This window comes from Stegodyphus dumicola, chromosome 6 (genome assembly GCF_044657685.1).
Source record: "Stegodyphus dumicola isolate Sdum_Otavi_A_Nest chromosome 6, ASM4465768v1".
Lineage (NCBI taxonomy): Eukaryota > Metazoa > Arthropoda > Arachnida > Araneae > Eresidae > Stegodyphus > Stegodyphus dumicola.
Window position 1 is genome coordinate 102,080,244 of NC_140773.1, and position 13,893 is coordinate 102,094,136.

Sequence of the window (13,893 nt, forward strand, 5' to 3'; positions counted from 1 at the left end):
AAAATGGAGTCAAGACTTTACGAAATAAAAACAAAACAAAGTATGGGAAAGATACTCGAAAGCAGTGCAAAGCTTAACAAAACTTCAAGCAGTAACCCTTAAAGAGTAGCAAAAAATAAATCCTTATATAGTAGCAAAAAAAAGGCAGGATTCATTCATATGCTGCATATAAAAAACGTGACTGTTTATATCGTGGTGAGTTAAAGAGTTGAGCTCTGTATGTTTACATTATGCTTTTCTCTCCTCCACCACAACAGCTGACATCCGAGTCAGGTAGAATGTCATCAAACCGAAGGTCAGGATTTTAAAACTCTGTTCAATTCGAAAGCAATCGTCACAAGATGCTATCTAGTGGTCTTTTAAAAATGGTTCAGCAATGCACATACACATCAGCCATCCCTAAATTCAATCTCCAGCGATGAATGGGTAGGACGCCTGGCTGTGGAAGTTGTTTGTAGAGAATGCCTATGTGGGATGCCCACCCAGAAAAGATTAAAGAACAAGATTACAGAAAACCAAATGTTTTCAAAGGCAGGATTGATAAGTCACCCCACCACCTTCCTTCTTTTTAAAAATGGTTGCCAGGATTTTTCCATATGTGCTAGTCTTTGTTATAAGAGTATTTCATTTGATCTTTCTAAGGGCCAGAAATCATGCCTTATTGTTCTTATATATTTTGTTAAACAATTGGTTATTCATTATTTTTTAATTTATTTTGTGTTAATACATCCTTTTCTCCCATTCTCATTCTCCATTATTTAGGTATTCCAATGAATATAACAAAAGGGATCATTACAGAAATTATCCAAGAGATGATGGAAACAGCTTTCAAAGAGGAAAACCTCATAGAAGCCATAGTGATTATCCATATCCTCAAGATCGTCATACTAATAGGTAAAATATTTGCTTTCAATCTGAACTTTGATTCAGAGAATGGAAAAAAATTTTCACTGCTTAACGCTATCATGTTGAAATAAAAGTTATTCAGTAATGCTACATGTAATCACGTATCATATCATATAATCACTTGATACTATGATTTTCTTATGTTCAGCTGCAGGTGCTACTAGCTGTCACAGGTGCAGCTAGCTGAATAATAACAGCCTGTGCCAGCACCACACATTGCTTTACCTTCAGTTCTATGAAGTTTGAGTATCACGTAGTAGCTAGTGTGTTTTTATGAAATAGTTGTATGAATAGTATCTCTTGTAGGTACTAACATATCCACAGCAACTTGCAATACCTTTGCTTTCTGTATGATTTGCAGCCATAATTGCTGCTCTCATTCAGGTAGTTAAAAGTTTATGGACCCAACTAAATGGATATGTTTATAGTTTTCAAAAATCAGTAATATAAACTTTATCACATTCAACTATTTTAATAATCATAAAAGAAAAGTCTATGATAGTGGAAGTAATTATAAGCCTGTTGATATAAAATATATTATTGTATATTTTCATGTATAAGCTAAGAGTTTTTGGAACTTTTTCTAAAGCTAAATTATGGGAGGTTGGCTTACGTACGGATTCATTAACCTCGCAATAAATGTAAGTACTTTTCTGTTAGCTGGGTCCGTGTGATAAAGCATCGAACTTTCTTATTTCTTTAGTTTAAATTTTATAAAGAAATTAATTTTTAAAGGAAATGAGCTGTTTTATTTTTGAAATTGTTTATAATGCAAGTTTGTTGCATTGTTGCCAAAATGAAAGGTGTTATGTTGGCAAAATTTGCACTCAGCTTTCTCCACTTTTGAACTTAATGTATTTTATGTTAATTAGCTTATAATTATCTCCATTACATTTTTATTTATCTTATATGATAGTTGACAACCTTTAAATTTGATCATTTTTCCTTTCTTATTTTATCAACTTTCTTCCTTTTGTCATATTCCTTAATGAATTTCATTTCAACATCTAAATTTAAAGCTTCCTGCATCCTTTTTATGCGGAATTTCCATTAGTAATTTTGCCTCTCTTATTGCATATAATAGGGGATATGCTGAGATACAAAATTTCAGCAACAGCAAATACACAGATTCTTGATTAGCTATTAATATGTCAAAAACAGTGATAAGTTAGAAGTGGAGATATCATTTTCATAGCTGTATATGCTGCAGCAAGTTTTTATGTGTTCAGAACAATATAGAGAAATTTTTTATAATGATTTTTTGGCTGTCTTAAGTTCAAACCATCAAAAATCAAGGACTGTACTCAGAATGTAGGCATATAAGTTAGGTATACAACTCAGAATATATTTATATATGCAATTCAGTACATGTTATTATAAGAAAATGTATGTTGGAGTTTTAAACTGTAAAATTAATGTCTGTACAAAAGAAGTTTTTGTTTTTAGCCTTATTATAAATTATACTTTTCCTTCCCCTTTTTCCTAGGTATCATCCAGCAGGCCAGCATGGTGGAGGATTTTCTCATTATGGCATGCGACCACCTCATTATGGTTTGCAGCAACCTCCTCCTGCTCATAGTGGATACAATTATGGACCAGTGCCACCAGTTCATTCACCTAATATGGGCTCGCAGCCTCCACCTCCCGGTATAGTTGAACATCCAGTTGACTCATATGGGTCATACCAAGGACATGCTGATTCTTGGAGAAGGAGAAGCAATGAACGCCATAAAGACCACAGTTCGAGTGATTATAAATCAAAAAATTAAATGTTTTATACTAGTCTGTACATATAAATATGGATGCTGTTAAAAATGTCTTCATAATAATGGACGGCTTGGAAGCAGTTGTATTATATAACATTATATATGAAGCTATATGTAAATGTACATATTCAGGGACATGAAGGCCGATCCATGGAAACTGTGATGTGGTCAATCAGCCACTACTCATTCATTAGCAGTGTATAAAATAACTCATTTTCATACCATTAAATCTCATTACTTAGAAATATGTGAATTCTCCACCTAAATATGTATGAATTTTTCATCAAACAGTGTAAATAATAAATTAATGCTTTCCAGTTTTTCTCCTGTTTTTTTTTTTAATGCATATTGTCTTTGAAGCTAAAATTGCTTTGCTTCTTTTATAATTATTATTATTCAGAACAAATCTTCATATTAATTTTCTTACATTTCCTGTTAGCGTTTTTTGCAGAAGCAACATATTAAGGAACATGTTAGCAGAGTTGCCAACTCTCCCGATTTTCGACCGCTCTCCCGCCAACCCGATTTACAATATATTTCTCCCGACTTTTTCTTATTCTTAAAATTTCTCACGATTTTTATGGAACTTTGCTTAATACTTGGTTATATGAACACAAAAAAAAAAGTGATTTTAGATGTCTGATAGCAATTGAATTTTCTCTAGATTATATGTAAAACAAAATCTTGTGAATAAGATGAGAATTTCTGCTTTGTGAGTGAGAGCATTACGTATCCAGAAACATCGTTCTCCAATGGCCATCGAGGTCCACTGCGTGTCATCTGGTATATATTAGCCAATGAGCACAAAGCAAGCTCAAGGCTGTTATTTGGATGTTCTTTAGTTATTTTGTTCATCTTGTTCTGAGTTGTGCGAGTACACGGGGTTTCGGGAAATAGTTTTAGAAATTATCATCTTTTGTTATGTCTGCGAGAAAGGTGAAATACTCCCTTACGTTTCAAAAATAGTACACAGTTGACTTTCCTTCCATTATTTCCTCAAGGAAATGTAATAAATTTGCGATGTGTACCGTCTGTCGTTGCGATTTTTCGATTTCGCATGGTGGAAGGGCGGATGTTCTCAATCATGTGTGTATACAAAAACACAAAACAATGTGAGTTGTTTTGAAAAGAAATGAAAAATTAAATTTTTCTTTGGAAACAAAGGACCAAAAAGTTATTAATGCAGAATGTCTGTTCTCTGCCTTTTTACTGGAGCACTGAATGCATAAGATCACGCTGCAGCTTTATTTAGAAAAATGTTTCCTAATAGTGAAATCGCTAAGAAATACTGAATTGCAAGGACCAAAACAGGTGCAATTGTTAAAGAAATGGGTTTGAAAAATAAATCTTCAGTTATTGATTGCATCAAAACAGCTCCGTTCTGCCTCTCTACGGATGGAAGCAATAATACCGATTCAAAACTGTATCGAATTATTTCTTTTTTTAATCCAGAGTCTTCAGACATTGAGCGCAGTTTACTTTCTGTCCCCACTTTAGTAGCAAATATTTATAAACAGTTATATAAAATTGAACAATCAGTTTATCGAATTGCTTAGCACTTGGTGCTGATAATGTACCAGTAATGGTAGGCTTGAAGCCTGGTGTCGCAGGCATCTTAAGAAAGGAAAATTCAGATATGCAGATTATGAGATGCACCTGTCACCTCTTAAATTTAGCAGCTGAAAAGGGGCAGCTTCTTTACCAATAAATGTGGATGAACACATTGTTGATATTTATTATTATCTTGAAAGGAGTTCTAAAAGGAAGGAGAAATTGAAACAGTGGCAACAGCTGCATATTACTGAAATGAGAAACATTTTGAAATATGTGTGTGCACGCTGGCTGTCTTTAAAGAAATGCTTATCTAGAATCCTCAATCAATGGAACCTTTTTGCATTTTTTAAAGAAGAAGTAAATGCTTCGAGAGTTAGGATAAAAGGCCCTATTATAAGTTATAAAATACCTAAAGCAAATGGGGGTGTAGTTACTACTTACATTGTTAATAGGTTTGAGAAAAATAAAGTAATTCCTGCACCATTCAGCAATTCAACTGGCTATAAAAATATATTTACATCTTGCGTAGCTTTTGAAAAAGTTTTAAACATAGATGAAGTTTGGGTTCACACTTCCTGCAGAATGTTACAACTTTTCTAATTCTGTTTCTAGCTATTTTGTGCTTAAGCAGTTTTATTTTTTGTTGTAACTTACAGCAGTATTTTTGGATCTTGTATGCTTTTCTTGGTTTTATTTTCAATCTATGAATAGATATTTGAATAATCCAAAATGGTAGTTCTTATCCTGCAAGCTCTGCAATGAAGTGGCCAGTTTTCTGTGAAATGTGCAGCTAAATTTATTGTGTGCATTATTTATATTCTGTGTATCCTGCAACAGGCTAGTTGGAAAACATGTCAAATCCTCTTCTCATTGAACATATTAATAACACAACAACATTTTACATTTTTGTCTGTCTTTGTGCTCTTATTACATTTTCACTGTAAATTTAATATTTATATATTTTCTTATAAAAATTTGCTATATAAATAAATGTGAACACTTATAGAAACAAATGTGTAACTTTTAATCAAAATCTTAATTTGCGATACTTTTTTTTTTTTTCCTATATCGTAATTTTTCTAGTAAACAAAATATGTATTTTTATTATTCTTCAATAATTTCAATAATATGCTCTCATAATTTAAAAGTATTTAAAATCTGTGGTCATATAGGAAGGTATTTAGTAATTCTGTCTACTTGTAGTTCACAGAATTCACTGCATTTATTTTCAGATACATAAATTCAGGCTTCCATTTAAAATTCAAAAACCATGTAGTGTTACCATAGGTTAGACATAAACAGTTACATAAAATTGAACAATCAGTTTATCAAGCATAAATTGCTTGATAAACTGATTGTTAATGCAATAAATACCATTGGTAACATAAAAGAAATTTCTGATTTTTGTAGTAAATTCAGTTTACTTTAAATAGAGGTATGTTACATAATTATTATATATTCGTGGCAATGTTTGCCAATATAGGATGCCTATGAAATGTATGTTCATCTGCCTGCTGCTGCTGAGCAAGGATAGAGCTTCGAAACTTCTGGTTTGTAGCATGACGGTCCTACCGATCACTCCAAAAACTCCTTCCTGGAGTGAGCCTTAATTACTGTATCATTCTTAGATGATACTTGCAGAGTCCCCTCACAGCATGTTAATTTCATAGGTGTAATATTTTTTAATAGATGGCCCACAGTGGTGTGAGCGAACCCATTTTGAGCCCATAGATGTTGTTTAAAGAATCGGATCTGTTGGTGCATGCTGCCATTAAGATGTAGAGGTGGTGCAGGAGTAGTTCTTTTTGCACTATTGTGACACTATTATAGTTCCATTACCAGCAAATAATATTTTCAAAATTGAGTTCAGTTCCAATTTTAATAAATTATGCATAATTTTAAAGATAATGTTATATAAAATTTTAAAAAATTTGCTATTTTAAAAGGAAAAGAAAGCCTTATAAAAAGCAAAATTAACCAATAAAAATTTAATCATTTTTTTCAGTCTGGTATAGCATTTTTCCTAATATCCAAATTCTGCATATGAAATTATGATTATAATTTATTTTAAAGTATGTAACATTGAGAATTCTGTGTTGCAAATTTTTGAGTATCACTTATATTAGTTAAAAAATGTTGTTGCCAAGCAGAGTAATTCTGCAAAATCTCTCATCATTTGATAGTTAATATATATATTAACTACTTAGCTGCTGCACCCCTGTTTCACACAGAATGTATTTTTAAAGTAAAAAGTTATGAGAATTCCAGTTTTTATCGCACCATTATCAGTTTTATTTATTTACAATGTAGATTCACAGATGGCAGTGCAGTACTTTTAATTTGATTATACAACAATGGTATGTAGATTGAGAAAACTTTTTCCTTTAGAGTATATTTTTAAAGGATTCAATTTAAGTGCTCATCGTTTTTCATGTTTACTATTTTTAAAATGAGTAGCTCAAGTGACAAGAAGAATCGGAATATGATTCAGAAGGCAGTTTCAGATGCTTTTGATCCAGAAGTTGTATGATAATAGTGACAATCCTGTACAACTTCTGACAGAGTGCTAGTGAAACAAAATTGTGCCTAATAGTCCTCCATGTTTTCAGTTCAAATTATTGCCTAAGGGTTAACATCTCATTTTAAAGTAGTTCAAGTGTTTTAGTGCTATGAGCATTTTATAAATGTTGAAATAGTGGATAGGATTTTAAAAGAGACTAATCGTTGTGCTGAGCAATTATGTAATGTTTTTGGTAAAAGAAAACTTGGGAGCAGAAGAGAATGGAAACCCGTTTTGTGCGTTTGTTCCGTGTGCTTTTGGTTTTAGAAAGTTATAAAAAAATCTGATACGGATGCCATATGACTTCCTTGTATAGAATATTAAATTATACGCATTTTTTACTGCATTTCATTTATTTCCTCAAATTCCATTAGAGATAGATTTCTCATTAATTCAGTTCTCATTTCGCAGCAAGGCAAAAATACATTAATCAAAATATCTTGATTAAAAAATTGAAAGATATAGAGAAACATAAACCACCAGATGCAGTTAAAATACATTTTGGCAATTAAAATTAGTTTCTATGCAAAAATGAGCAATTCAGCGAGCAGGCAAAGCGGATTTTCCGGTGCACAGAACAAAGTTTCTTTTTGGTCCCACTCTGCAATAAAAAGACATTGAAAATGCAGAAACTGCTGTGTTTCAAATGTATGGCTGCTATGGTTAAAAAAAATTAGGCTTAGCTGCACTTAAACAACTATTATGTTGTTGATAATTCTACAACTATTACATGCAGATTAACTAAAGGCATAGAAATCTTAACCGGAAGATAAGAACAACATAATTCAATCATTTTAAAGATAAAAATGCACAATTTACCAACATGTAAGAATACGCTAAGCAATGAAGTGGTATATATTTATATATGTTTGGTGCGGCCAATTGCAACAAAAGAGGGAATTGCATAACTACATGTTATAGCAGTCCTATATACAGAATGTCAACGTTCTGAGACTACTCATTTTTCAGTTATGCTAGATATGCATGTACATACTGACACCACGAGAAAAAAATCTTTTCTAAATCCATTTTAAATCAGTCTTATAATTCATTTTGGGAAAAAGAGAACTTTATTCTGCCTTTACATGCATTTGTCACGCGAAAACGTCATTAAATTGCATTTGATAGAGGTCAAAATAGGTATTTTCGTTGAAATATGATACCCAAAATTTTTAGTGATTGCAATACTTCCTATACTTCGCACAAGGAAATAAAAACCTGAAGAAAGCGTGTATTGGACTAACTAAACTTGTGTGGAAGGACTTTTTTTTCCTAAGCTTATGCCATGTGATCAATACTGCTAAATAAAAAAATACTTTATCAACGATGATTCTAATGATACAGAAAATCAGCAGAAGCCCACTGAAACATTCCAGGAGCTCGCGACGGATGTTGAGATCCTGTCCCATCTCGCCTTTTCGGAGTGTGCACAACATAGAAAAGGGAAATCCTATCCCTGCAATACTTCATCGACGACGTCCGTGATCCTGAAATACAGAAAGCTCTATGAATGGCGGATGTTAAATTTTTGAAAAGCGCTCTAGTGTACACCATGAAATTCGAGGCAGCCCAGCAAGCAACTCGTAGAGACCGCCACTCAGTCAGAGCTGTAGCCAGAAGACCAAATGGCTGCCCGTCTAGATGACTTTAGTAATGGACTTTTCATAAAAGGACATATTAATGGAGTTCCCTTCAATATGACGATGCATACAGGAGCCAACGTTACCATCATCCGAAAAGATTTTCCTCAACAACTTGGAAGTAAACTTATCTGGACACCGCCTTGTGTTACCCTTCAGACTGCGTCTGGTGAGAAGATCGACGGGAGTCTAAACGTTAACATTATGTTTGGAAGTGCGGCCTACCATCACACGGCACATTTGGCCGAGATTACAGACCCTTGCATACTCGGTTTGGACTTTCTAAGGAAATACAATTTTTCTTTCAACTTCAAAAATAACGAATTGCATTCTACTTCTTAAGACATAGTCTTATTCGGAATTAATGATGGGGGAATTAAATCTGTCCACACAATCATAGCACAAGACAATATCAATATACCAGGAAGAACAGAATTCTTACTTCCTGTATCCATAGCCGAAAACAGAAATTTCCAATACGGCATCATAGAATATTCCAAGAACTGTAATAGCTCGAAAGGAGTACTAGTAGCCTCAGCAGTCGTCGACCTGTCGAGGATAGTTATCCCTGTGAGAGTTGCTGATGTAACTGAGAAGGTAAGAGTTATTAAGAAATGTTAAGTGATTGCAACATGTACTCCAGAAACCAGTGTTAAAAGAAAGAATAACATTCCAGAATCCGTGTCTTCAGAGAGCGTTACATCAGAGTTATTTCAGAATCCATAAAAGTGAGGAATGCTGCGGATCGTCTCATTCAAGATGTTTTCTACCACTAGTCTTCTGATGTGGGTCGAACCATTTTGACGGGACATAGAATCGGTACCAGTGATCATCCACCAATCAAGCAACATTCAAGCCGTCTACCGATTGCTAAAGAGCAAGAGGTGCAAACACTTTTAAAGGATATGGAAGAAGGTGATGTCATCGAGCCTTCAGCAAGTCCATGGGCATCTCCCATCGTTCTTGTCAGAAAGGAAGACAGCTCAACAAGCTTTTGCGTTGACTATCGCCAGTTGAATGAGGTTACGAAGAAAGACAGTTACCCTCTTCTTAGAATAGAAGACATTCTGGACACTCTGGAAGCAACTGGTTCTCAACTCTGGTTTAAGGAGTGGGTATTGGCAAGTAGAAATACATCCTGAAAAAGATGGCATTTACTATGGGACAAGAACTTCAAGGCAGTTCAAGGTGATGCCGTTTGGACTCTGCAATGCACCGGGAGCATTCGAACACCTAATAGAGACTGTTTAAAAAGATCTTTCCTAGGAGACTTGTTTGATATACCTGGATGATATCATCATTGTCGGAAAGTCTTTTGAAGAATATCTAGAAAATCAGAAATGCGCTACAGAAACTGAAGGAAGCCAATTTAAAGTTGAATCCCGCTAAATACAAATTATTCAGACAGGACGTGACTTACCTCAAACATGTCATCGCTGCTGAAGATGTGTTCACAGATCCTTAAAAGGTGTCAACGGTTATATCCAGGAAATGTCCATCAGCTGAGAAGCTTCCTAGGGCTTTGCCCCTATGATAGGAGATTCGTGAAGGACTTTTCTTCCATCGCAAGAACCCTTCACAAACTGGCAGAGAGCTAGCAAAAGTTCTTGTGAACAAAATAATGCGAGGGTGCATTTAACAACTTAAAGGAAGCCTTAACATCTGCTTGAATCCTGACGTATCCTCAGCTCGACAGATAAATTATTCTCGACACGAACGCGAGCAATGAAATTGTCGGTGCTGTTCAGTACCAAGAAATAAAGGGTCAAGAACGTGTTGTGACTGACCGGAGCAAGTGCTTATCTAAACCGGAGAGGAATTGCTGTGTCACCAGGAAAGAGTTCTCGCCATAGTCAAAGCCGTAGAACATTTTCATCATTATCTATACGGCAGAAAATTCCTGCTCGGCAAAGATCGTGCATCATTGCTTGTCTTTTAAATTTCAAGAATCCTGAGAGTCAAATAGTCAGGTGAATACAGAGACTCCGGGAATATTACACCACTATCTATCAAAAAATGCCGATGCCCTGTCCAGATATTGCCCAGAAAGCTGCCAATCTTGTTCTAGGGTCGAAGCGAAATACGTGGTGCTGAGTCCGGTCACGAAACAAATTTCATCAACTTCGGTGGATCGAGATCTGTGGAGGGACAAAGAAGTCAGGAAAGATCATCTGGGAGACGTCGACATAAAACCCATAATTAATTTAATTGAGTCCTGAAGCAGAAAACCTACCTAGTAGGACATTTCGATCTATAGTCCGACGACAAAAGAATACTGGGCTGTATGGGGATTCGCTTAACATTCGAAGCACCGTCTTATACCGAAAATTCAAATCGGATGATAGAAAGACTTTCCGATGGCAACTGATACTTCCAAGATCCCGGATTCTTGATGTCCTTAAAGAACTACATAGCAGCCTTACAGAAGGTCACTTTGGAATAATGAAGACCTTGCAGAGTGTTCGTGAGCGCTTTTAGTGGAAAAATGAAAAAGTGGTGCCTATCTTACGATGCCTGTACAGGTCGGAAAGGACCAAAGAAACACGGCCGAAGCAAGTTTCAATGTTACAGTGTATGAGCACCTGTTGAACGAATCACCTTTGACATCTTTGTGACCTCTGGCACGAATTGCTGATGGCAACAAATACATCCTCGTTGTCATTGATTACATCACCAAGTAGCCTGAAGCGTATCCTATTCCTGATCAAGAGGCTGTCACATTAGCAGAAGTGATGATACAGCACTGGATTTCAGGTTTGGAGTGCCTCTTCAGTTACATTCCGATCAGGGAATGAATTTTACTTCGGCTCTAATCAAAGAACTCTGCAAGCTACTCGGCATTGACAAAAGCCAAACAACGCCATTACATCCCCATTCGACGGTATGGTAGAGAGATTCCTTCAAACCATTCTTAATAACCTCTCATTAGTGGTTTCCTGAAACCAACAGGACTGGGACAGGGAATTACGATTGTTTTTACTGGCTTACCGCAGTGCTGTCCATGAGACTCGGCTATTCCACACCACAGATGCTCTTCGGTCGTGACCTTCGTCTGCCTTGTTATCTCTTGTTTGGTCGCCTTCATCACCTGAGGAATATATTCAAGATCTCAGGCCTGGTTTGAAGTAATGCACAACTTTGCACGAGAGTGAGTCAGCTTGGCGACGGAAAGGATGAAGACTCGATACGAACACAAGAGCTACTGGACATGAATTCCACGAAGGAGACAAGGTGTGGTTGTGGAATCCGACTCGACGGAAAGGACTCAGCCTGAAATTACAGTCACCTTGGGATGGTCCATACACAGTCCTAATCAGACTGCGTTTTTTTATTAAAATTGCTGCATTGGCACATATACAATTTTTTTGTATAGTGACTTTGGATTTGAATATTTTTTTCGAACAGTCTCGTTTTCTTTTTTACTGGCGTTGCTGAATTTTGCGATGAATGCATCACATTTATTGCTGAGTATCACCTTCCAGGTTTTTCATACTGTTAATGTATGTGAATGTCGGCAGTGAATTATTCTTCTCTTTCTTCAAATACACTACGTTGATAAAAAATAACTATTCACTAAATATTTTGCTTAAATTTCCACTCATAATAATTTAAATTGCGAAAATCTCAGAATTAGCACCTAAATACACTAAATTAAAGCTGGTGTCTCACAGGGGTCGGCACTTTCGCCATACCTTTTTAATATTTATACACAAGAAATCCCTAAAGACCCTTCTGTTCATCTTGCACTCTTTGCCGATGACACCGCCATACTTACTAAAATCTGCACAGCAATCGCCGTAAGAACTAGCTCATAAAACTGGGAAAATGACTCACCCTTTGGAGGACTAAAATTAACACTGATAAACCCAAGGTAATAATTTTCCGTAAGAGAAACATGAAGTACTATTCCTCCACCCCCTGAAATATTATGACCGACAAGCAGATGTTTCATCGTCTGTAAGCTTTTTGAATATGCATTCTACTAACGAGAACTGCCTAAGTGTTGTAGTGAATCTTTTTTTTTAAAGGCAGGTTACTACCTTGGCTTAGTTTATCATTTTGTAAGCGTTGGCGACTTGCACAAGATTAGAAAAGAAAATGGGTTCCTTTTCTCATATATATATAAAGAAGGAACACATTTCCTTTCATTATAGGGCAGATTTTTATGTTCGCAATGTTTATCGTTTTCCTGAACGGCTGAAATAGTTTAAATGACTGATTGGGGAAAAGGAGAAAATCTTGTTTACATTTTTTTGTGCTTCATAGAATACATTTAGCTTCAAAGATGTGTTCTCCACAATCAAGACTAATTCATTCCTGTTTGAAATTTTTCGTTTGAGAAAAGGTAATAAAAATTAGATAGAGGATTTCTGTGTAGAAAATTTAGACATGAAATAAGTTAAAAGTTATTAAATCAACTATTAAATGAATAATTAATCATATAATACTAGATATTAAGAATTTTGTATGCCTGTTTATTTTTTTATGGAAATACTTGGCATTTTCAGGACACAAAGTATTTCAAAGAACTTTGAAATATTAGTACAAACACATTAATAAATTAAATTTAAATAAATAATGAGATGTAATTTAAAAGACAGAAGAGATGTAAGAGATTTAGATTTAAAAATGTGCACAAAGAAATGATTTATCAGATAACTTTGATTTTGAAGTATGGCATTTGAACTTATAAACATGTGTGGATACTGAAAAAGTGATGAATATATAAGAACATTGTAATTTTCAGTAAGTTTTCTTATTGAATAATAAATTCTGACAATCCTTTGCTATAAGACTAAAGTCTAAATTTGCATAAAAATTCCTATGTTAAATAAAAGAATTTAAGTAAGTTCTGTAGCCTTTTTGTCAATACATTAAAGATTTTTTAACTAATTATACGTCCTTGCTTGCAATTAGAACCATCATTAAATCCCTATTTTATCTAATCCTTTCCTGAATATTATCATGCATATAGATTGACCTCGTCTTTTATTAGACCCATATCACACGGCGTTTGTTTCACATGAACAACTGTTTGGGACAATTTTTCTGCCTGGTTTACTATTGAAAGAAAGACGTGCGACTTTTTCCTTCCTTTCGAAAAAAGTTGCAAGTTGTTCGTTTTCAACCAATCAGCTATCAGCGCCGAATGCTGTTAGCTTGTTTGTAATGGAGAACCATTATCCCCTGTGTTAACCCCAGGTACCAGCATTTTACACGGATTTCCGTAAGGCAGGCGGTAGTGAGAGCGAAGGTTGTTAACCGTAACTCAGCAATAGAAAGGGTTGTTAATAGTTCACAAGCAAGAGAATAATTTGCAAGTAATAATTATCGGATAAGGTTCGGAGAACAGCCTTGACGCCAAAACGGGGAGAAACAGCTTATTATGGTAAACCAAGTTATGGTTGTCATCCGATGATGTACTTCTTCTAGGAGGACAGCGTGATTTTTTTCCCTGCTAAGGGAT

General features: G+C 35.1%; 1 protein-coding gene across 2 annotated transcripts in view; it reads left to right on the forward strand.

Moving 5' to 3' along the window:
• Chd1 (chromodomain-helicase-DNA-binding protein 1) overlaps window positions 1-2,994 on the forward strand; it is a 123,621-nt gene extending 120,627 nt beyond the window's left edge. For both annotated transcript variants that reach the window (XM_035371090.2, XM_035371091.2), the window contains 2 exons: window positions 763-894; window positions 2,393-2,994. In XM_035371090.2, coding sequence (XP_035226981.1) covers window positions 763-894; window positions 2,393-2,675 — 415 coding nt within the window. In that variant the 3' untranslated portion in view covers window positions 2,676-2,994. The remainder of the gene's footprint in view (window positions 1-762; window positions 895-2,392) is intronic.
• The last annotated feature ends 10,899 nt before the right edge of the window (window positions 2,995-13,893 follow it).